At 53.5% G+C, this 22,117-nt stretch overlaps 2 protein-coding genes across 3 annotated transcripts in view; one reads left to right on the top strand and one right to left on the bottom strand.

The window, feature by feature from the left end:
• SCTR (secretin receptor) overlaps positions 1-4,543 on the top strand; it is a 76,630-nt gene extending 72,087 nt beyond the window's left edge. For both annotated transcript variants that reach the window (XM_027590730.2, XM_027590731.2), the window contains exons 12-13: positions 2,070-2,111; positions 2,292-4,543. In XM_027590730.2, coding sequence (XP_027446531.1) covers positions 2,070-2,111; positions 2,292-2,462 — 213 coding nt within the window. In that variant the 3' untranslated portion in view covers positions 2,463-4,543. The remainder of the gene's footprint in view (positions 1-2,069; positions 2,112-2,291) is intronic.
• Positions 4,544-4,692: 149 nt separating this feature from the next.
• TMEM37 (transmembrane protein 37) lies at positions 4,693-10,817 on the bottom strand. Its single transcript, XM_027590732.1, has 2 exons — positions 10,694-10,817; positions 4,693-5,544 (listed from the first exon to the last, which is right to left on the bottom strand). The coding sequence occupies exons 1-2, from the start codon at positions 10,712-10,714 to the stop codon at positions 4,972-4,974; spliced, it is 594 nt and encodes a 197-aa protein (XP_027446533.1). The 5' UTR covers positions 10,715-10,817; the 3' UTR covers positions 4,693-4,971.
• Between the last annotated feature and the right edge of the window lie 11,300 nt (positions 10,818-22,117).

The raw sequence follows: 22,117 nt of genomic DNA on the forward strand, positions 1-22,117 counted from the left end.
AAAATCTGGAAAATAAGGAAAAGTTAAAAAAGAAAAAAAAATCATCCATAATCTCATGACCCCAGAAATTACCTGTTAAAATGATGATGGGTTTACTTCTAAGTCTCTCTCTCCTTTTTTTCTTTTTAAGTCTCTCTTCTATCCGGGAAGACACACACGTACACACAGCCCATATAATTGAGGTCATGCTGTGTGTGGTTTTCTAACTTGCTTGTTCGAATTCTCTGTCTCACCTATTGTGAACCTTTCTCCACGTCATTAAAATTCTTCCAAGACTTCATCTTTATGATTGTATAAAGACTGTGGAATTTCTTAAACTTGCTGGCTGCGGGAGGCCTGCCCTATCGATATTTGGGGCATGATTAACTTTCCCTCCCTTGGGGCTCCTGCCCTCACCTGAACTCGCAGATGTGTCCCAGAATCTTGGAGGCACAGGCACCGCTGGGCCCAGTGAGATGGGCAGCCCCCACAGCCAGCAGCCTGACCACCAGCTCTGGGCCAATCACACACAGCGCCAGTGCTGCCGAAACCCCCTGTGACTCAGTTCCTCCCCAGGGGAGACAGGGCTCCTCCCTGCTAGGGCTTTGGCAAGGATTAAATGAAGCATCTGGGACCCAGCACCCCACAAGTAAGCAAGCCAGGCGGCACGCCGCATCCTGTTCCGTTTCATCTCTAAGCCTTTCACACCCTCCAACAGTGGTTCCCACCTGGGAATGCCCATTAGAACCACCTGGGATTTTTTAAAGCTGCTGCCGCTTCCATCATCCTGAAACATTTGGCCTTGGGGTATGGAGTGTAACAGGTGATTCTAATGTGCTACAAAATCTGGAAACTGCGGCCTTGAGTAACCATTCCAGCCCCTCACCTCCTCCAAATGATCCCCATTCTGGGTAGCGGTCCTCAGTGCCCGATACTCTAAAGCAAATTCTTCCAGGTCTGTCACTAACTCTTGTTAAAACGACGGCAGCCCTGAGCAATTGTACGTATTAAACCCACCACAGCAGGGCTGGTTCATCATTCTTTGGGGTCTTTTCCAAGTAAGTAGGTCAGGGCAGGCCTGGATGGGACTCGGAAGGGGCGTTAGGGCCCCCTGAGGTCAGAGCTAGGACACCAAGGCCTCTGAGGGGGAGGGTGCTCACCAGCCTGGGAAGCCTCACGGCAGAAGGAAAGGCAGGCTGGCCCAAGGCGGATCCCTGAGGAGGTGAGCAGGACATAAGCACTGAAGAGACCCTGCCCGTAGCTTATGGTCCCAAGCAGGCCTCTGGGCCTCAAATACTACATCTCGAGACTGGAGTCCCTGCCCTGGCAAAGCTCCATGCCAGGATTGGGGGGCAGGGGGAGGCACCCCTGGGAAAACAGGAGCTCCAGATACTAAGGAAGGAGGGTCCTCACAGGCACCAACCCCCACCCCACCAGGGAACACAATGTGTATATAGCCTCCCAGCCCCTAGCCAAGGTGATATAAGCAGGAAGTCACACCCCACTGCTTGCTGGCCAGGACCTACACTCGGGCTTTGTGCTGACCTCACGCTCACACGTTCGTGCTTCAGTTTGAATGGTTGCCCATGTTAGAACATCGCCATTTCCAGCTTATCTTGAAAATGAGCCCACCCACATAGGGCACAGGGTCTCCCAGGGGCTGGCCCCACCCCCTACCTGAGGGACAGGTGCACATCAGGGGCTGCCACTCCCTGCTTCTCCCAGATGGCCCACCTTACTAATTCAGGGGACTTGCCCCATCCCCACTGGCCCAAGTTAGCAGCTTCTACTCTGAAATCCCATGTGTGTAATGCCCCACGCTGGACCCTAGCCCTGCCCCAAGGAGCTGAGTCTGTGCCAGATGATGCTGGCACAGCCAGGGGGCACTGTGGGGACCCCAGAAGAGGTAGCCCCAGTCCCCCACCACCACCACCCTCCCCAGGGGTGAGAGGTGTGGGAAGGCTCTGGAGCACTTCCTGGGGAGAAGTGAGCCTGGGGCTGGCAATTAAGGACATGGGGAGGAGGTTGGAGGAAGGAGGCCGGGTGCCGGAGCACCTGCACTGACCCCTTACTGCTCTGCCCCTCTGCAGGGCCTGGTGGTGGCGGTCCTCTACTGCTTCCTCAATGGGGAGGTGAGTGTTCTTGGCTGCCCCGATGGAGGAGCTCCCTAGCCACTGAGTGGCCTGAGGGAGAGGGGGAGGCAGGACCCCTGGGCAGCAGAAGCAGGGCGCATGCCGAGGTCCCGGGCGAGTGAACGGGCCTGTGGGCACCAGGTGCCCGTCTGCCCGGCTGACGACTGGTCTCTGGGCCAGGTGCAGCTGGAGGTTCAGAAGAAGTGGCGGCAGTGGCACCTCCGTGAGTCCCTACTGCGCCCCGTGGCCCTCAGCTCCTCCTTCAGCAACGGCACCAGCGGTCTTGCCCACAGCACCAAGGCCAGCACCTCGGAGCAGAACGGGGCCACCTGCAGGGCCAGTGTCATCTGAGAGTCTGGAGCAGGGCCACCCATGGGACAGACACCGAGACGGGTCATGAGAAGGCCAGACACTGCTGCGGGACAGCCCCGGACCCGTCTTCTCAGCAGACATCATCTGCTTCCTCCTGTGACCAACAACCCCCCTCCTCTGAGCCTTGGGATGGGGAGGGGGCTCTGGTGAGAGGTTCCTCAGAACTGAAAATAATGGGGGGACCATGGGGCAGGAAGAGGGCCTGGGTCAGGGGCTCCAGAAGAGGACAGGGAAGTAAATGGCAGCTGGGATGGGTTTGGTCTATAACTACCCACTCGTTTTGGCCCTCGAGACATAAGGTGAAGGAGGACCGCTCCCTCTCACTTCCCTACCCCTTCCTGGAGTTTCCAGGGTTAAGTTTGAAGCCCCTGAAACAGGAGAAATGGAGACCCTTGGCCGTGGGTGGACCCTCCCTATGCCTCACTACAACTCACCTGCCCGGCAGATCTGACCCTACAGCTTCAAGACGACTGAATTCATCTGACCAAGTCAGTGAGGCCAAGAGAACCCCAAGACCCCCAGCTTCCTTAGTAACCCTAGCGTGGCACAAGGCACCCCTCTGTTCCTCCTGCTTGCAGTTATCTACAGCCCTGGGGGCACAGCAGCTGGGAATGGGGCATAGATTCCGTGGGACAGAAAAGAGAAACAGGTTAACCAAGGTGCCACGACTTGCCCAAGATACTCTGCAAGAAGGGGCATGAGTTCAGTCCAAAGCTTTTGGTTTCAAATCCCCATGCTCTAAGGCTGCATCTGTTTCTTCACTCCTGGGCACCGGACAGGGGCCTGTCTCCCCTTTATTCTCTGGATCTCAGTTCCCTTGACCGTAAGCACTCCCTCACCACCAGCCATGTGAGGATTAAAGTGAACTGAACATTTGAACCCTTTTATAAAATGAAGCCTACCAGTGTTTTCGGTGGTGGGGGGGAAGCATTCTGGACAGAAGCCACAACATAGAGGAGAAGGCATCTTGCTGGTGGGTGACCCTGGACAAGTGCTGCCCCCCTCTGGGCCCTGGCTTCCCACCTCTGCACCTCCCCACTGCAGAGACAAGGTCACACCCCTTTGTGCCAGGTGAATGGCTCCTGGAATGAAAGGTCAGGTGCCTATTTCCCAGGGCTGAGAACCCAGCCCGTCTGGTTGATGAGCTCTGTTCTCTGAAAAACAGGTTGGCCCATGACACCTTTCTTCAGTGATCTCCATGGACTCCATATACATTTTGGAGTCCAAGTTTTTTAAAAACCCACGAGAGAGAGAGAGAAGCACCCAGCCCAGCCCAGAAAGGGGAGCCTGCGGTGACCAGGGCGGGGCAGAGACCAAAAACCCACACCAGAAGCAGCTAGAGTGGAGCCGGTGGAGAGGGAAGGGGTTAGTGTGGAATGAAATGGCTTGAGGGCAAATCCCCCAGCTCTGGGGCAGAAAAGACACTGGGAAGGGGGCAACTGGTTCCCCAGAAATGCACATCTGCTGGCAAGGATGGAAATCTCCACTGGTTCCTGGTCCCCTTCACCTGCACTCATCCCCAGGATGGCTGTTAATCATTACTCAAGGCCTGGCAAGGCCCCTTGACCCCCCTGGAGTTGCGCAGGTCCAGATATGCACTCTTTGGAAATGTGCTCTAGAATCAAAAGTGGTACCCGAGGCCGTCTTGACCCTTATCAAAGCCGGACGTGCGCGCGCACACACACGCTCGCCTCGGGAGGACTGTGTATTCGGCTGGAGGGCTGTCCTGAGAAGCTTGCTGGAAGGGTTCAGGCAGGATTCCCAGACAGGACAGCCGGCTGCAGGAAGTTGCAGTTATTCAAGAATTATGTACCACCCCCCCAACACACACCAAAGGGCAGGGTTCAAATCGAGTCAAATGTTTTGAAAACCTAGCATGTGGAAGAAATCGAGGGAATCCTGAATTCTGCCTCCCTAGCATGACTGAAGCTATAGCAGGGAAATGTGCCCATAAAGGCCCTTTGAGCTGGTGGAAGAAAAGTCCGAGGCACTGACTGGATATGCTTTGCTGGAGGAATGATCCACTCTGGGCAATCCCAGGAGACCCCAGGGGCCCCAGAGCCCCTATCCTGGCACAGAGTCAATAAAACAACTGGGAGCTGCACTTAGCTGTGCAGCCAGCCCAGACACCGTTACACACTCTGCTTCCAAATCTATTCCCATCCTGGAAGGATTCAAGAAAGGATTTTTAAAAGAAGGATTCAAGAAAAGGGTTTTAAAACGTGTTACTTCTCCTAAAATCAACATCCTAATAACTGGGCTAAGCTGGTGGCACTGAAGCACCCTCCTCGCCTCTGGCCCTGCAGGCCAGCTGCAGAGGCCGCTGGGCTGAATCTGGCCAACCACCCAAAGGTTACTGGCTGAGAGGCAGCAGTTTCAAGGTCATTGCCCCACCCTTCCCCCCCCACCAGAGGTCACGTGTTGGAAACGTCCCATCTTGACCACACTTTCTCGTAGAACCTGATGTCCTCGGATTTGGGAGGGGGGCCTACAATTTCCTTGGTTGGCCCCAGGGATGGGTGATGCTGTTGATGTGAAGGCCACTGATGGCATTCAGAAAGAAGAGGAAGGAGGCCGTGAACTCGCACCAGAACATCAGGGTGAAGCCAGTGAACGTGACGTGGTTCCAGAGGAGGATCACGAAACTCAGGAGCCCCCCGGAGGAGAGGACGAAGGAAATGAGGAGGACGACAGAACCCATGGCCCACTTGCGCCGTGAGTGGAGGTCCTCACACACCTGGGACACCATGAGGAGCTCTAGGCCCAAAATGGCGGCCACCACGGCCAAGGCGCCCACACTGCGGGCCAGGACCATGCCCACGGCCAGCCCAGGCACATGGGCCTGACTCAGGTCTCTGAGACAGTGTGTCCCTGTCTGGTTGGACGAAGTGCAGAAGTGCCAGAGCCCGAAGAGGCGGTCCTCAGCCAGCAGCCAGTGGCCATCACAGATGGAGATGGAGGAGAGGACCAAGGCCAGGGCAGCACACACAATGATGAGGGCCCGGATGAAGGATTCCAAGAAGGGCCGCTGGGGCCTCCTCTGGGCCAGCAGCCTCTGGGCCTGGAAGACACCACGGAGGGCATGTCAGGGAGGGCCCTGCTCCACCCCTCCAACCTTTTTAGGGAAAACCCTTGTCCATGCTCCCAGCTTCCCAAAGCCTTATTTTTTCTGCTGTAGTCTCCTTCGAGGCCCAGAATGCCCACCTTTGCAAGTAGCTTCCTTCCCAACTCCTCCTTACCTTTCAGCACAGACCCACCCCCTTGGGGAGCCTTTCCCCCATTCCACCTGCTCCCTGTCCTCCATTCAAGACCTAGAAGCACTGATTATCCAACTATTCACCAGGCAATGAAAAGTTCCCTGACCTTTCTTTCTTTAATGATCTTCACGAATAAGAAATCCAAATTCTATTGACCAGCAGGTTGGTAGATCCTTGTCAGTTCTGAATTCAGAAAACTTGTCAGGCCAGGCTAGTGTGACCTTGAACTTGCAGTACCCCCTGGGTTTCTTTGTACACAAAGCAAGAATCTGGGCACCGGATTATGAGTATTCTTTTCTTTTTTTTTTTCAATTAGCATGCTAATACAAGGCTACATTCCCCTTCTCCCAGGACTTCCCAGTACACTTCAGTTTTACCCTGATCTCCACCCAGCTGGTTCTGCACGTCCCAGACTCCATATGTTATTACCTTGTTTTCCTTGGTACTGCAAATGATGTTTGCACTTTGCCCTTCGGTCTTGTTCAGTCTGAACCTGAACCCCACCCAGAGTTTGCCAATCAATATGTCTGTCTAGCAGCTTTTGGGCATGGAGAGGCCCCTGAGGCTCTCCTTCAGCCTCTGGTTTCAGCCCTGAAGGGTGCACCCGCCCCTCTCTTCTCGCAAACTGGGCCAGGACACCACCCAGGCATGGGTTCCATCCCCAACCAGAAAGCAACAAAAGAAAAATACTTCAAAGAGTCAAACTCCTTACCACTGCCAAGCTCTTTACCTTCTGTCCTGCCTCCCTCTCCCACTTCACCCCCAAGCACACTCTTCCTGGCCCCCTTGCTCAGACACAGCAGCCCTCTTTCCAAACCCAAGGACAAGCTTAGAACTTTCTTCCTCAGACCTACTGGCCCCTCCACCTAAAAGGTTCTTCTTCAGGCTACCTCCTTTTCTCCATTCCTCATGTCTCCGTGGAAATGTCCCTTCCTCAGAGATTTTTCTTGCCTCCCCAACCCCATCCAAACCAGGCCTCCTCCAGTCAGGCGCCCTGTTTTCTTCACTGTTCTGACCACCAGTTATCCATTCCCTTTTGACTTGAACTTATATATTGCCTATTGCATGCAGACGCTGTGCTCTCCAAGAGGGCAGGGCCTCCCAGTTAGGCACTGCTGCATCCCTGGTGCATGGTACAGAGCTTGACCTGGGCATTCAGTGACTGCTTGAGCAGAGCCGTGGGATGAATGAATGGTCATTGTGTCACCACTGTCACTGCTATCGGAAGCTCCCTCTCAATGAGTCTCCTACCCAGTCATAAATTACCCCCTTTACAGTGTGTACGGAAGCAGCCCAGGTTACACCCCAGTTTGGGAGGCAAGCAAAGCAGGCAACTCATGCGCGTCTGTCACCACAGGGGAAACCGAACAAGGACTACTACGGGGTGCACCCTATACCATGTGCAAATGGAGCCTTCCAGAGGCAAGTCGGTGGTAACACCTCTCAGGGACAGAAAGCAAAGCCATGCTCCTGGGAGACTCCTGTGGTCAGAGCCCCAGCAGGAACATCAGGCTGGCTGCTAACCTGCCCACCTGAGCAGGGGCTACTGATAAATTTCAGCCCGAGGGCTACGTGAATAAGGACCCGGTTTGCTTTCAGCGCCTCTGCCTAAGCAGGGCCCTATTTTCCTCAAACCTGTGAGGTTCATAAGAGTAAGGAGCTCCAGCAGGGGTGTATAAAGAGGGAAACTATGTCACGCAGAGGTCAGATGACTTCCCCAAGGTCACTCACCTAAATCACAGTAAAGCCTGTTACAGCTGCCGGGACAATTGTATAATGTGCAGGGCATGGGATGCATCCAGCCAATACATACCTACGGGGGCCTTCCAAGTTCGGGGACTTCGTGTTAGGGGCTCAGTATGACTGACGAGGAAAAGGAGTAGAGTGCAGAGGGATGCCTGAGGCGGGGTCAGGGCCCCAACTCACATCCCCAAAGGTAGCCTGGGGCGTTATAAAGAACACCCCAGTGGAGTCAGCTGTGGTTTCTCAAACTGTGACCCCCTGCCTCCTCAGCGGCTTCCAGGTGCTGAAGCGGGGGGCGGGGGGGTAGGGGACCCTGAGCTGGCCAGCTAGGACGCTTCCCCACTTCAACCACAACAGGTCCTTCCTACCTGCTAGAGACACTGGTGGCCTAGGAGTCTGTCTTGGATTCCACCAGAGAAAAAAACCAAAAAACAAATCAAAAAAAGGCTTTCCTGCTAAGAAACAGACTAAGGAAATCTTGAAACCTCTGCTTCTACAAACCATTAAAGGTGTTTGTCCTTGGGTGGCTTCTGAACCTCTTTGGCCCTGGGTTTCTCATCTACAAGATGGAGTTGGCGACCCCTGCAGGACAGCAGGTGCCATGAAGTTACCTGGCCAGGTTACGAGGCCCCCAGAAGTTGGTTGGTAAGGTCCTAGGACAGGAGAGCCCCAGATGCAAGGCCCCAGTCAAGTCACGAAACCCAGGACCCAGGACCTAGAGAACAGGTACGTCCCGTCCCCTGCTCGGCCCCACCTGCCTTGGGCACAGACTGGACTTTAGTCTCCAGCCCTTCAGACACCACACTGGGATCAAAGAGAAGACAGCTCACATCAGTTCATTTCTTTCCCCTCCCCCCTCAACGCAGGGCTTCGTGGAAACTCTGATCACCAAGAAAACTCCCAAAGATTAAATGAGATCACGTCCATAAAGGTGCTTGGGGGCTGCTGACAATATGAGCAACAAGATGAATGCATATTGGAGTCTTCATTCCTAACCACCCTGCCCCACACTCAAGCTGCCTGCACCTGTGCTGACTTCCAGTGACCCAGGGCCTGAAAGCTTCTCCTGGAGGGCAGCCCGCCGCAGGGTGGTCAGCGGAGGGCCAATGGACAAGAAGGAATGAAGGCTGTCTAGTCCTGCCCCTGCCCTGGCCGCCTCCAGCAGTGGGACCTTGGCCAAGGCACTGTAATCTCTTTTCCTCCGCAAAAAAATGTGTTTCTCTTTCCCATCTCTAAACCTGAATGATTTCTATGATCTCCAGGACGGGGTCACTCGACACTCCTGGGCCACTGAGTCCAATGCCAAGGTCTTCTTTTCCTCTATACCCCAGGACCCCCCCCCCCCCCGGCTCCCCTCAACCCCAGAGGGTCTGCTCACAATTCAGTCCTCATATCCCCAACATTACCTCCCACCCCATGCATGCTCCAGACTCTGCCCACTCTGGGCAGGCCCAAGTCAGGCCCCCATCATGATTAACCAGAAATTTCTTGGCCAGCTTCCTGAAGAGTTGGCCTGCACGACCCCAGCCAGCCTGCTTTTTGCTGTCTGTCCTCTGGCACGCATGCATCCCTTTTCTCTGGGTTTTCTCGCCTACGAAGGAAAATACAGCATCTTCCTCCCGGTGGTTGTGGGTGGAGCTGGAAGGAGTTATCACAAGATCTTAGAACAGCCCCTGGCACGGCTTTAAGGGGCTCCTGAACAGCAGCGACGATTGTCGGACAGGGACAGCACCCACCCCGCAGCCGTGCCCCACCCTCGCGGCAGAGCCTGGGGTTGAGCTCCTCTCGCCCACGCGCGCCCCACGGCCCTCCCCCGCCTCCCCCGACGCTAACGAGGACCCTCACCTGCCACCAGTCTTCTGCACCCCCGCCCCGGGGCCAGCACACAACGCCCCCGCCCCGTTAATCCAGCCTGCCGATTTTGCACCTCTTAATTTAGCACTCACTTCCCCACACGTCTTCTAAATCCTTGTTTACAAGTCTCTCTCCGCAGCTGGACCGCGGGGCTTCCGGAGGGGAAAACCACACCCTGTCCCACCCTTCTCACGGTGGGTCCCCCTGTTCCCAGGACCTGTCCCGGACGCTCCCTCCTCAAGACTCAAGGTGCTGATCCAGAACAAAAAGGAGGGACTCGCTGCAACCCGCCCCTCCTCCCCCAAGCGGCTGTGTCCTGGCTAGATGGGGTTTGGGGGTGCCCGGCGGGTAAGGTTAGTAAAAAGCAGAAAGGGCAAGTAGGATTCGGAGCCAAGAAGTCCTGCTTTGAATCTCGATTATGTCACTTAGCCGGCTGCCGTGGGCTGGCTACTTCACCTCTGAGCCTCAGTTATTTTGTCTATAAACTGGGCGGAACAGCATCTACCAGAGTCAGTGTTGGGGTGCGGGGGTTTGGGCACTTGCATGCAAAGTCAACGAGCCTCTGTAATCGTTAGGACGGTCGGGCCAGTCGGGACGAGGCGAGCTGCTGAGATGCCTCCGTGGAGAAGCTCGCTCGCAGGGTAGCTAGCGGTCCCGCCACCCAGTTGCCTTCGGACAGCAGCGCGCCCGAAGGGAGGGGGCAGGAACGGGGTAGGTTCTCAGCCAATAAAAACATCTTTCTCCAGTCTGAGAAATCAAACCTTTGGGGATGCGGATCCCCCCTCTCGCTACAGCCTTCTCTAGTAAGTATCCGCGCGCCCCAGCGAGGGCGTCCCCGCCCCAGCACCCGAGACGCGTCTAGGAGATGGTCTTTCTAGCCCCTGCCCAAGAAAGTTCTGGCTTTCCCCGGAGACGCATCCTCACGTTACATAAGACATGCCTCACTTTGCAAGCGGACTGTGTCCATCCCTCCACCCCAGACGCGCCTCTCCTTTTTAAAAAGGAGGCGCCCCTCTGGTGAGCCTAATCACGGTTACTGGTGACCCCCCAGAGAAAAGCAGACAAATCCACCCAAGAAGCTTGGGAGCCACGGGTGCTTGCAGGGCCGCAAGGAGACCGCGCGCAGGAGCAGCACTGGGGTGGGGGGGCGCCCCCAAGTTGCTTCCGGCCCACCTTCCTCCGAACCCCGCAAGCTTGCAACAGAGGGCGGGCACACGGGGCACTCCCGGCACCCCCGTCCCCCCGCGGCTGGATCTGGTGCTCCGCTCAAAGTCCCCTCCCGCCCTCCGGTGGGGCAGAAACCCCGGGCCGCTCGGGGGCAGCGGGCTCAGCGCCCCGCCGGGTCCCCGGGGTTACCTGCACGGCGATGGCAGTCATGCTGCGCCCGGACTCGGCCGCGCGCTCCTCCTCTAGCCCTCCGGCAGCTCGGCTGCGGGCGCCTGCTCCCGGCCGGGCCCTCTCCCCGGGGGCGGAGCAGGGCGGCTGGAGGGCGGGGGAGAGGGACGGGGCAATCAAAGCGCAGCACTGGAGCCCCGGGGCGGGCGCGTCTGGCCCCGCCGCCCTTCGCGGCTCGGTTTACGCTGAGTCAGCGCTGGCGGCCTGGAGGAGCCCCCGGGCAGGGGCGGGGAGTGGGGGCTCGGGACAGCGGGGGCGCGGACCAGGCCTGAGCCGGCAAGGGTCCCCCACGGTCTGAGGGAGGAGGATCCGGCACTCGCGGGAGCGCTGATCCGGCTGACTTCGGCGCCGGGAGTTAACTTCCTTGCTGCCGAACCTGGGGGAACGACTTCTCCTGGGGCTTATTCCTCAAGGGAGGGCCAGGCCGGCGCCAGAGGAGTCAGTTCCAGTCCCAGCTTGTCCGGAGGAGGCAGTAAAGTCCAGAGAGACGAGGCACGCTCCCGGCCTCTGCTGTCTTCCTCACCCGCTGTGTGGCCTTGGGTTGCTTGTTTAACGTCTCTGAGCCAGGGTCAATAAATAATATCTGTGAAAGGTCGGGGCCTTGCGAGGCCCTCAGTAAGTATGAACGGAGTGGAACTTTCTGGGGCAATCCTTGCATCGTTTTCTCTCCCCCAAAGGGGGATGTACAAACCCGCTCCCTTCCTGGCCTCAGGGACCACTGAAAAGGCAAACAGGACAAAACAAAAGTCATTGTTCTTCCTTGACTTTTTTTTTCTTGATAACTCTTCCTTGACTTTTGATGGGGCCTGAGTTCTAGAGGAGGCAGCCCATAAAGTCCCAACCAAAAAGGAGTGGGAGTGGGGAGAGGGTCCAAGGGCAACAGATTCCAGCTAAGACCCCCCTTTCCCTCCTGGGCTGTAGGGAAGTGCGTGTGGATTAGGAGGGGGACGTCTGCTTAAAATAAAGCAAGATCCTCTTTCTCCATAACTAAGTGGGATCAATTAAATTATTTGGCTCAATTAGGCAGGCAGGCAGCTTCCCTGTGACTTTACCCAAGGACATTCCAAATAACCACACTTCTCCTGGACCAGAGAATTTCCAGATGCTAAGAATGAAACAAAACCAAACACAAAAACAACAACGACAACAAAACCAGGGCACTTCTCTCTTTTCCAAGAGCTGTGCACGATAGGGGGAGAGTTACAGTAGGTAGTCTGCATCTCCCTGTTAGATGTTCATCTGACTCCCATCACTGGCAGAGAGACTTTTTAAAATCCTTTCACCCAGTCCTTGGGCGTAGGCACAAGAGGGCCTCACTCAGCCTCGCATACTGAAGTTCAGTGGAAAGCCAGGCCTGGGCTTAACTGCCCATGCCAGTCTGGGTTTCACCCCTTTCCACCGTGCTGCACCAAAATCACCTGGGGGGACTTATCAAAACAGCGATTGCTGGGCCCCACCCCTGAATTTCTGATGGAGTAGGTGGAGGGCAAGGCCCCACTGTGTGTGTGTGTGTGTGCGTGCGTTTCCAGCAGGGGACTGTGGCCGCTCCTGGTCTGGGAGCCCCGCTTGGAGAACCACTGAGCTAAGGCGAAGGGCAGCTGGCCAGGCCCAGCCAGGTCGGCCCCTCTCTGCTGGAGGCCTTCCCTTCATGGCTCTCACTTGCCTTCTCCCCCACTTACGGCTCCCAGAAGCCAGGGCTCTAGAGGGGGGGTTTCACACAGGAAAAGAGGACCTGGCCCTGTTGGGGTTCCCTTTCCAGAGCCCTAGGATGCTCTGTGGGAGCGCCTTTCTGGGGTTTCTGGGGCCTGAAGAATTTCACATGACCCAGAGGGGAGTGCCTGGACTCGAAATCAGGAAGAACTGTCAGGTTGGCTGATCCGTCCCCACCGTGTGCTTTCACATGCCTTCTAAGATTCCATGTGTGGTCAGGCATGTTTGGGGATCCATTGCCTGTTATGCTTCCCTGGTAAGAATAGAAAGTCTTGAATCAGTGGAATTTAGAACATGTCTTGTCAGCCAGACTGCTGAAGAAGCAGAAATGGCTTAGAAATCATAAGGAGGAAGTGACGGTCATTTTACCGTCATAGGAAGTCCCAGGCACAGCCAGGAGTCTGCGTGGAGTTTGTGCTGAGAACCAGGCGTCAAAGTCTGGGAGCTGGTCACCTGGTCTGGTCCTTTGCATTCTAGAATCCCAGAGTTTCTTAGGTAACTCCTTGGTGCCCAGGGCTTGGAGCCGAGTGGGTGCACAGCATCCCCTTGGTGTACCCTTAATCCCTGGAGATGGTGAGAGAGGCAAATAACTCTCCAGGATGACCATCTGGAGGGGCCAGGGGTTCCCCATGCCATGGGGGCCATGGCAGGGCCAGAGGCGAGGGGTGAGGTGATGGGGTGGGACCCCCAGGAATTAAAAGCAGAAATAGCATGGGGGTGAGTGATCGCCTCTGGGACAGCACAGAACCCGCCCTAGTCCTTAACTTTCTCTGCCTTTCCTCCAGACCATGTGACAGCTTCGATACCCGTCCATCCCACTTCCCTGCTTTTAGGCCTGGCCCGTGCTGGGAAAAGAGGGATGGCATAAAGAAAGGAAGGAATTGGCTTCCATTCTGCCCTTCTGACCACTCTTTTGGTGGAAAAGACGCAGGCATTGTTCTCAGAGTCTTCCAAGGCAGAGACACAGGTACTGATTAATGAATCAACAAGTAAAGATCTACTGATTGGTCAACAAGCACTCCCCCAAACCTCTGGGCCTTTGTACTTGTTGCTTTCTGTCTGAAATGTACTTCCTCAAGATACTCACATGTAAGGCTCCCCACCTCATTCTTTTCTTTTTTTTTTTTTTAAGATTTTATTTATTTATTTATTTGACATAGAGAGAGATTACAAGCAGGGAGAGTGGCAGGCAGAGGGAGAAGCAGACTCCCGCTGAGCAGAGAGCCTGACCTGGGGCTGGATACCAGGACCCTGGGATCATGACCTGAGCTGAAGGCAGATTCTTAACCGACTGAGCCACCCAGGTGCCCCCCCACCTCACTCTTTTGAGGTCTGGGCTTAGAGATCACCTGCTCAGGGAAGCTTACCATGACCACCACATCTAAAACTAGCCCCCTCTAGTCACCAGTCACACACATGCACCCACAAGCACGCATGCACGCACGCGCCTGTCCCCTCTCTCTCTATAGTGTAAGCTCCAAGGGGCCAAGGACTGTGCCGTGCTCACTGGTATATCCCTGGTGCCTAGGACAGAGCCAGGCATATAGTGGGTGCTCAGTAAATATTCACTGAATACACCAATATGTTGATTGAATACCTACCATGTACCCACCCAGGGAACAAAAAGACAAAGTCTCCGTCAGTGGTAAAATGCTTGGGTTTTAGGGTCAAATTCTGCTTCCCCCCCTTTTTTTTTTCTGCTCCCTCCCTGGCCTCCCCAGTTCGGGCCACATTCTCCATCTCTCTAGTCCCTCACACCTTGGGTCCAATCCATCCTCCCTACCATAGGCCCGGTCATCTCTGAGCCTGATGCCTGTGGACTAGCCTCCTACCTGGCCTCCCTCCTTCCACTCCCGCCTCCTCTATTCCCTCTTGCAGCTTCCCATCCCCTTTCCCCAAAGCCCATGAGGCTGGAGTTATCTGATTCCCTGCCCACCCCTCTGTGCTCAGGTCCAGCTCCCCTTGCCTGCTTGCCACTCGGGCCCAGGGCAGGAAGCTCCAGCTGGTCTCAGGGCTTCCGTGCTCACTGTTCCCTCTGTGCGGGAGGCCCTCCCACTTCCCTACTTCTAGGGTGTCTGCTGGGCTGGGCTGGGGCCTCCCTTGACTTCCCAGCCTGAGCAGCAGCCTCGCCAACACGCTTGCCCCTCTCTATGACCTTTGTCTGCTCTTCATCATTAGCTCAGCTTCTATTTGCTTCTTGGATTTTCTGTCTTCCCCTCTAAAATACCAGAAGCCCCCTGAGGGCTGGGACTGTCTCTCACTGCTGCATGCCCAGTCCTAAAAATAGGGACCCTCAGTAAAGCTCGCAGAGTGCAGAGCGATGGACCAGGCTTCACATGCTTCTGGGCCCATTACTTCCCTTCTAGAAGCCTCTCTTTGATGTCAGATGGGGAAACTACCCCTCCTGGTGTCATGAGTGTCACATGAGGCAACTGTCGTGAAGTGCCCTGCAGACTGCTTGGCATACAAGTGCCTGACATTCTGTGGTCTGGACCATCCAGTGTCCCCAACCCCAGGGACGCTTAGATGGGAGAAGGGGCTCCAGCCCTGCTGTTAGGGAGCTTCAGCCTGCGGAGGGAGAGCCCTGCCCTGGAGTTTTCTCCCTTGAGGGGTTGGGGTTGGGGGGCAGGGGCTCCTGATCTAAGGCACAAGACAGGCAGACACTCCAGAGACTCGAAGGCACTAAGGGAGGCTTCCAGGAGCACCACGGTTCACAGGGCAGCTTGAAAGCTGATGACTAACCCTGCCTGCATGCACCTCAGCTTGTACTTCGGACCTCTCCAACTCTTGCCTGCTTTCTGGCCTTGGAGACAGAACAGCACCACCCACTGCCTCTCCCCTCTCCCCTCCGCGCCGCCTCCCCACTGTCCTGCCTTCACCCACTGGGTCTTCCTCTTCTCCCAGCTCCCTCCACACCAGGCCACCTCCTGCCCTTTGCCTCCTCGGCTCTGCACTCCAGCCCCGCATTCTGACCTCCCCATCGCAGGCGCCACAGTTGCGACACACAGACCTTGTTTACCGCATTCTAGTGCGGCTGGGGGCCAAGGGGCTCGCCTCTGTCCCTCCTTCCTTCCAGGCAGGCCGCAGGTGTAACGTTAACTCTGCAGCTTTAGCAAGTCCCGAGGCACCATCTTCTGCTGGGGGTTGGTGGGGAGACCTGGCTGTGGTCGGAGCCCTGAGTGAATCAAGCAGGAACCACACACACACACACACACACACACACACACACACACACACACACACACACACACACACACACACACACAGACACACACACAGAGATGCACATGCGTTTTGAAGGTGGTAGGGAGTGATGTCGATGGGACTTCTGATGGCGACCTTTCTATGGGTTCTCTGCTTTCTAAAGCAAGTCCTTCCTTGAGATGGGAGGCCTCCAGGGCACCGGGACTCAAAGATTTCCAGGCAGACTTCATACCTGTGCTGGGGACGCTTCTAGCACCTTCTTTTCAGACCCGGACACTGGACTTGTAGGCATACTCTGAGACAGCCGGTGTCTTGGGGACGGTCCCCTACTAACCAAGTACACTCAGAGGTTGTATAGAGCAGCCTGCCAGCCCAGCCCTGAGAAAAGTGTGGGGTTCTGCCCTAATCAGGGCACCCCACTGAGATCAAAGTGCCCAGAAATCAAGATTAGGCCGCAGGAATGGTTGGTGAGCACAGACTGATGACAAGGGGGAATTAAATGGTTTAGACAGGGCTTTGCCTAAGCTCTGGGGAAGCCCAGGAAATGCCCCTCCGCCCAGGTTATTAGATTCGATGTTTACAAGAAAAACTGGCTGGGTCAAAGGATCTGGGAGAAGTGATAAGGGAGACAGCAATCTCTAGGGAATTCACAAGGGGAAGATCGTGTCCCCAGGAAGGGGCAATAGCCTCTGTGGACTGGCTGCTCACCATCCTCCTGTGGACACGTTTCATCCACAGTGTTTTCTAATTAAAAGCAAAAAATGTCAGTTCAAAAATTGGGAGGCTTTCTACTAAATCCTTGATTTCTGGCTTTTCTAGAAAATGTACTACCTTGGAACCCTGAGGGTCCTTCTCCCACGTGGGAATGATGGCCACTTTGGGAGGATGTTCTTTGGACAGACGGTGCTCTGCAGGCCCCACCGATCTTACCCCGGGTTCTGTCCACTCCCGTGTGTTGCCTGCCTGGCCCTCCTCGTAAGATTTCAGTGTGTAAGCCCAGCTCTGCGTTGTGCTCGTAAAGTAGCCCAGCCGTGTTTTCAGTGTTTACATATTTCTACCCCCCCCCCACCACTGCCTTCTCTTGCGTGGCCCTGGGTTTGTTTCCCTGTAACTCTGGCCTGCCTGAGACCCACCCCAGTCTCTCCTGCCCAAATTCATGACCGTCCTGCAGCGGTTCTCACTCTTATGGCAGTGATCTCTCTCGTTTCTGCCCAGGATCTGGAGACAGAATCCCCTTAGTCCAGGAGAGCCAAGCTGCTTAGTTTAAAGGGAACCTGACAGCCTAGTGCTGGTTACTCTGGGGCTAGGGGTTAATCCAGTCCAGAAAAGCTGTGACCAAGGGCTGGGGACAGGGTCACAGGATATAAGATATGGCCTCCTGGGCAGCAGAGGCTGTGGGTAAGGAAGGGATGGGAGCAAGGCAGGGTATATATACTGACCAATCATGCCTCTGATTCTCCTCTATGCAAGCTTCCAAGCCCATCGCCTCCTTTTCAGAGGGCATCTCCTTGTCAATGGTGAAGGGCCCTTCTTCCTCACTTCCAAGTGTGCCCTGGATGATATTTTGTCTCTGACCCTTATAAACTGATTTTATTAATGCATTTCAAGAATTCTAAATTTAGGGCGCCTGGGTGGCTCAGTTGGTTGAGCGACTGCCTTCGGCTCAGGTCATGATCCTGGAGTCTTGGGATCAAGTCCCACATCAGGCTCCCTGCTCAGCGGGGGGTCTGCTTCTCCCTCTGACCCTCTTCCCTCTCATGCTCTCTGTCTCTCATTCTCTCTCTCTCAAATAAATAAATAAAATCTTTAAAAAAAAAAGAATTCTAAATTTATGTATTTCTGGAGATTTATGTGATTCTCCAACTTTTCCGGCAAGAGACCTACTCCCACCCAGTTCTGTTTTGTCAGACCCCGGTTGAGGGGCACAGTCGACCATTCTGCTCCAAGCATGGTACAGTGGCATGATCCTTGCACTCAAGATCCACTTGGCATTTACCTTCTTTTTGTTCATTTCCCTATTGCCACCCCCTTTAATGTGTTTGCTATGTATCCTTAACTACGTGTGGATCTGTGTGCATGTGCGTGCGCACAGATGCGTGCTTTGGCTTTCCTAAGTGGCATTGGGCTATAAATCTTGTTCTGTTTTGGGTGCCTGGGTGGCTCAGTTGTTAAGCGTCTGCCTTTGGCTCAGGTCATGATCTCGGGGTCCTGGGATCGAGCCCCGCATCGGGCTCCCTGCTCAGCGGGAAGCCTGCTTCTCCCTCTCCCACTTCTCCTGCTTGTGTTCCCTCTCTCGCTGTCTCTATCTCTCTGTCAAATAAATAAATAAAATCTTAAAAAGAAATCTTGTTCTGTTTCCTATTTCTTTTCTTTTTAAGATTTTATTTATTTATTTATTTATTTGAGAGAGAGAGAGAGAGAGCGTGCACAAGCAGGGGGAACAGCAGAGGGAGAGAGAGAAGCAGACTCCCCACTGGGCAGGGAGCCCGATGCGGGACTCAATCCCAGGACCCTGAGATCATGACCTGAGCCGAAGGCAGACGCTTAACTGACTGAGCCACCCAGGGGCCCCTGTTTCCTATTTTTTTTTCACCCAGCAGCTTGATTGAAGACCATCCATGTTAATATAGATCTAATTCAGTGTTTTCCAAATGGTAGGTTAGGTTCCAATAGCGGCTACTGGAAACAATTTGGTGGAGGCATAACCAGCATTTATAAGAAACGAATAGAACCTAACCGAGGATGTGTCAGAGTGCCTCAGACAAAATTAGGAGAAATTTTGCTTCGTGAATTTTTTTTTCAAAATAGGCAGACAGACAGATAGTTATGAATTACAATGGGAAGAGTATTTCTTACTGTGGGTCTCAGTAAAAAAAGCTCCTAACGCTCCTGGCTGAGGAGAATACGGAGCGCAGAATCCTGCCCCTCCACCGCATTGCATTGATCTCCTCGATGAGCAGGTCACTTCAGAGCCCCGCCCCCTGCCGGCCACACTGATGAATATCCTGATTCATGTTCTGTTGTGTGGGGAATTACCTTTATGCCATGTAAACCTCCAAGTACACTACCAAGCATGTTGAGCCAAAGATCACCAAATAGAAAGGTTCACAGACCAAATTAGGATGCCCGCATCACAGGGAGTATTAAATCAACTGAAAGCACACAGAGAGAAGACAGGAAGAGATGGAGTGCGTTAACCTACCTAGGACAGGGTGTGAGAAGGCTGGAAGGCATGTACTATCTGGATCCTGAGTAGGCAATGCTCATTTGTCTTATCTCTCCCTCTCTCTCTCTCTCTCTCTCCCTGACATTAGCCTTTTCTACTGAAGGTGAATTATACTGGCTAGAGTTTAGAGGTTTGAGCAAGGGGCCCAGTGGACAGAAGGTGCCCTGGGGCTAACTAACACATACCCTTGCTCTATTGGAGTCAAAAGAATCGTGGGCCTGACCCAGCTGTAACTCACCAAGAGTCTGACAAACAGCCCTGGGCTTTCTCTGGGAGAGGACCCCTGGGGCAGAATGGGTCACCAGTGGGAAGCCCCATCAAGATCGTGAGAATCAGGTGCCTTGTGTGCTTTGTGTATATCTAGGTTTATAAACAGTCTGTGCCCCTGGGGCAATGTAACATACCGGGAATAGCTAGCATCCTCCGCAGCTTCAACCCCTCTCCGTCTATATTCATAGCACCATCTTTTGGTTTGTTTGTTATGTCCTATTGCTCTATACTCAACACCTTCTGAGTTTCATCCTTCCCATTTTTCTGGCAGAACTGAATGTTCTCAAATAACTTAGCAAATGCGCGTGACCTGTTCTCAAGATGCCGGGGCACGAAGCCCAGGTATGTACTTGAATTTGCTCAATGTGCCTGTCGCTCCCCAGAATGAGTCCTGGGTGCGTACCAGCGCCAGCAGCTGTGTCAGCCCGATCTCCCCACATCCTCGTTGACATCTGATTTTATCCCCTTTGTTAAAATTTGCTATTTCGATGGGTATAAACCAGGGCATTTTTATTACTCCAAAAAATTTTCAGAGTCCTACATGATAGTTTCTTGATTGAGAAAAGTACACGTTTGCGTGGGGACTCCTAGACATTCATTGCAAAAGGCTCTTCCAGTTCTGCCTCCCCTGATGATTGGTGACCCCTGGGCTAAACTACTGACCCCATCAAAGAACTGCTGTTCTCAACTTTTATCAGTCTGAAGACCTGCTGATGTGCTCTGTGGGGGTGGCAGGGTGACAAGTACATGGTAGGGACTGAGAAGGCCCCCAAACTCCAACTTCCTAAGGTGTATATTACACATTTACGTATTTACTTATAGGTATAAAAAGGTTTTCCTAACCATGGAGGTAGTATGTTCCAAACTCTCTCCCCTTGTGTTTTCCAAGCTTTTGGGGGGTGGGGGGGGGCAGGACAGTTTCCTGCTTTGACTTGGGTGTGTCTCTCCTAGAAGCTGGTTAATCCGTGGTGGCATGGTGAACAGGCCTGGCCCACTAGAGCTCTTTTATGGCCCCAGGGCTGCCATCTTGGAGAACTGGGGTATAGGACGAGAAGAAGAAATTTTCTATCATTTTCCCAGAACACAGGCCCAGGTCTCAGAGAGGTTAAGGGTTTCATATTGAAGTGATCCAGAATTCACCACTCGGACATCAAAACCCTTTGGAGCTGAAGTTGTTTGAGAATAGGTTGTTCTGTTTGTTTGGGTGTTTTTCTGATCTGCTGGGCTTTTAGCCCAGCCTCAAAAGAATTTGAAGGGAAGGAAAAAGTGTTTTCCCTCTACCCACCTTTGGTTCATTGTCTGGGGCCCTGTCAATTGGACTGACAAAAGACAGATAAACAAAGGAAAAACAAATAGAGGTTTGTTAGCATGAGCATCACCCACATACACTGGGGGGGGGGCACTCAGTGATTAGTAACTCAAAGGGGTAGGTTAGAACTTGGCTATGCAGCATTTTAATGAAAGAACAATACATTTTTATTTTATTTTGTGATTTTTATTTATTATTGAAGTATAACTGGCAGATAATGTTAGATTAGTTTCGGATGTACAACCTAGAGATTCAACAGTTCCGGGCCCTCCTCAGTGCTCACCACGATAAGTGTAGCCACCATCTGTCACCATACAAACAATAGCATTGACTTCATCTATCCCCTAAGCTGTGCTTTTCATCTTCACGATTTATTGGTCTCACAACTGGAAGTTGGTACCTCTTTTTTTTTTTTTAAGATTTTATTTATTTATTTGAGAGAGAGAGAGAGAATGAGAGATAGAGAGCATGAGAGGGAAGAGGGTCAGAGGGAGAAGCAGACTCCCTGCTGAGCAGGGAGCCCGATGCGGGACTCGATCCCGGGACTCCAGGATCATGACCTGAGCCGAAGGCAGTCGCTTAACCAACTGAGCCACCCAGGCGCCCCGGTACCTCTTAATCCCCTTTACCTAGTCCATTCATTTCCCCTCCCTCAGCCACCAGTTTGTTCTCTGTATTTGAGTCTATTTTTGTTTGTTCATTTTTTTTTTTTCTTTTTAGATTCCACATACAAGTGAAATCAAAAATGACGAGACAAAGGAAAAAGGCTGAGTTTCCAGAGCAGTGAATTGTGGAGAGGCAAACCCATGGGGGAGATTAGGGGAAGGTAAAGGCTAGTCAGTAAGCTTGTAAGGTAGCTTCCTCTGGGGCCATGTCTGGGCTGATAAGGGTCTACGGTTGACCCCCGTGATGCAGTTTTATCCCTCCCAGTAGAGAGGGGAGGACGGACACCTTTGTAAATGTATGTTCTGCTTTTAGGGGAACAGGGGACGGCGGTGAACTTGTCTTGTCTCTGCTTTTTCTTCGTTGCCTTCAGCTCAAAATAATCCTTATGACAAAGTGGCCTATTATGGGGTGGCATCTTCTGCTACCCTTCTAACCTAATCGTCATAAATCCCCTCCCCGGGAGCAACAAGGGAGGATTGGACTCTTATCACTAGAGAAAGATCAGCATCCCACCTAAACAGACATTGTCACAATATCACATCTCCCATCTGCTCTCCTAAGAGCCTGTTTATCTTTCCCAAAAGTCCTTTGTTTTCCCATAAGTGCCCTTTCTCTCCTACTTCCCCTCTTAAGAAGTCATTTGTTTTTTCCAAGAGTACCTTCTTCCCCCCTCCCTTCTCTACTTAGTGGCATAGAAGCACCAAATTCCAACTACCTCTTTCAGTCATGTTTTGTGTGCGCGTACTCCTGCTTGTACCTGATTAAACTCTTGTCTTTGCTCTTGCTAAGCGGTCATTTATCTCTGTAATTCACAGGCCCCATCACTCGACTTAAGAGGGTAGGGGAAAACTTTTTATTTTCCAACAATATCTTCTTTCATTACCAGTCTGCTTCCTGGTGACTTTCTCCCCCTAAATCAGTGGTCCCCAACTATGGCTGCTCAACAGATGGAAATTTAGATGTAATGGTCTGGGCTGGCCAGTTAAAAATATTGTCCTAG

Source organism: Zalophus californianus, chromosome 3, assembly GCF_009762305.2.
Source record: "Zalophus californianus isolate mZalCal1 chromosome 3, mZalCal1.pri.v2, whole genome shotgun sequence".
Taxonomy (NCBI): domain Eukaryota; kingdom Metazoa; phylum Chordata; class Mammalia; order Carnivora; family Otariidae; genus Zalophus; species Zalophus californianus.

Coding starts and splice junctions, on each gene's coding strand:
- TMEM37 (XM_027590732.1), bottom strand. CDS start 10,714: ATGACTGCCATCGCCGTGCAG. Junction 5,545..10,693: donor TGACTGCCATCGCCGTGCAG/GTAACCCCGGGG, acceptor GGTGTCTTCCAG/GCCCAGAGGCTGCTGGCCCA.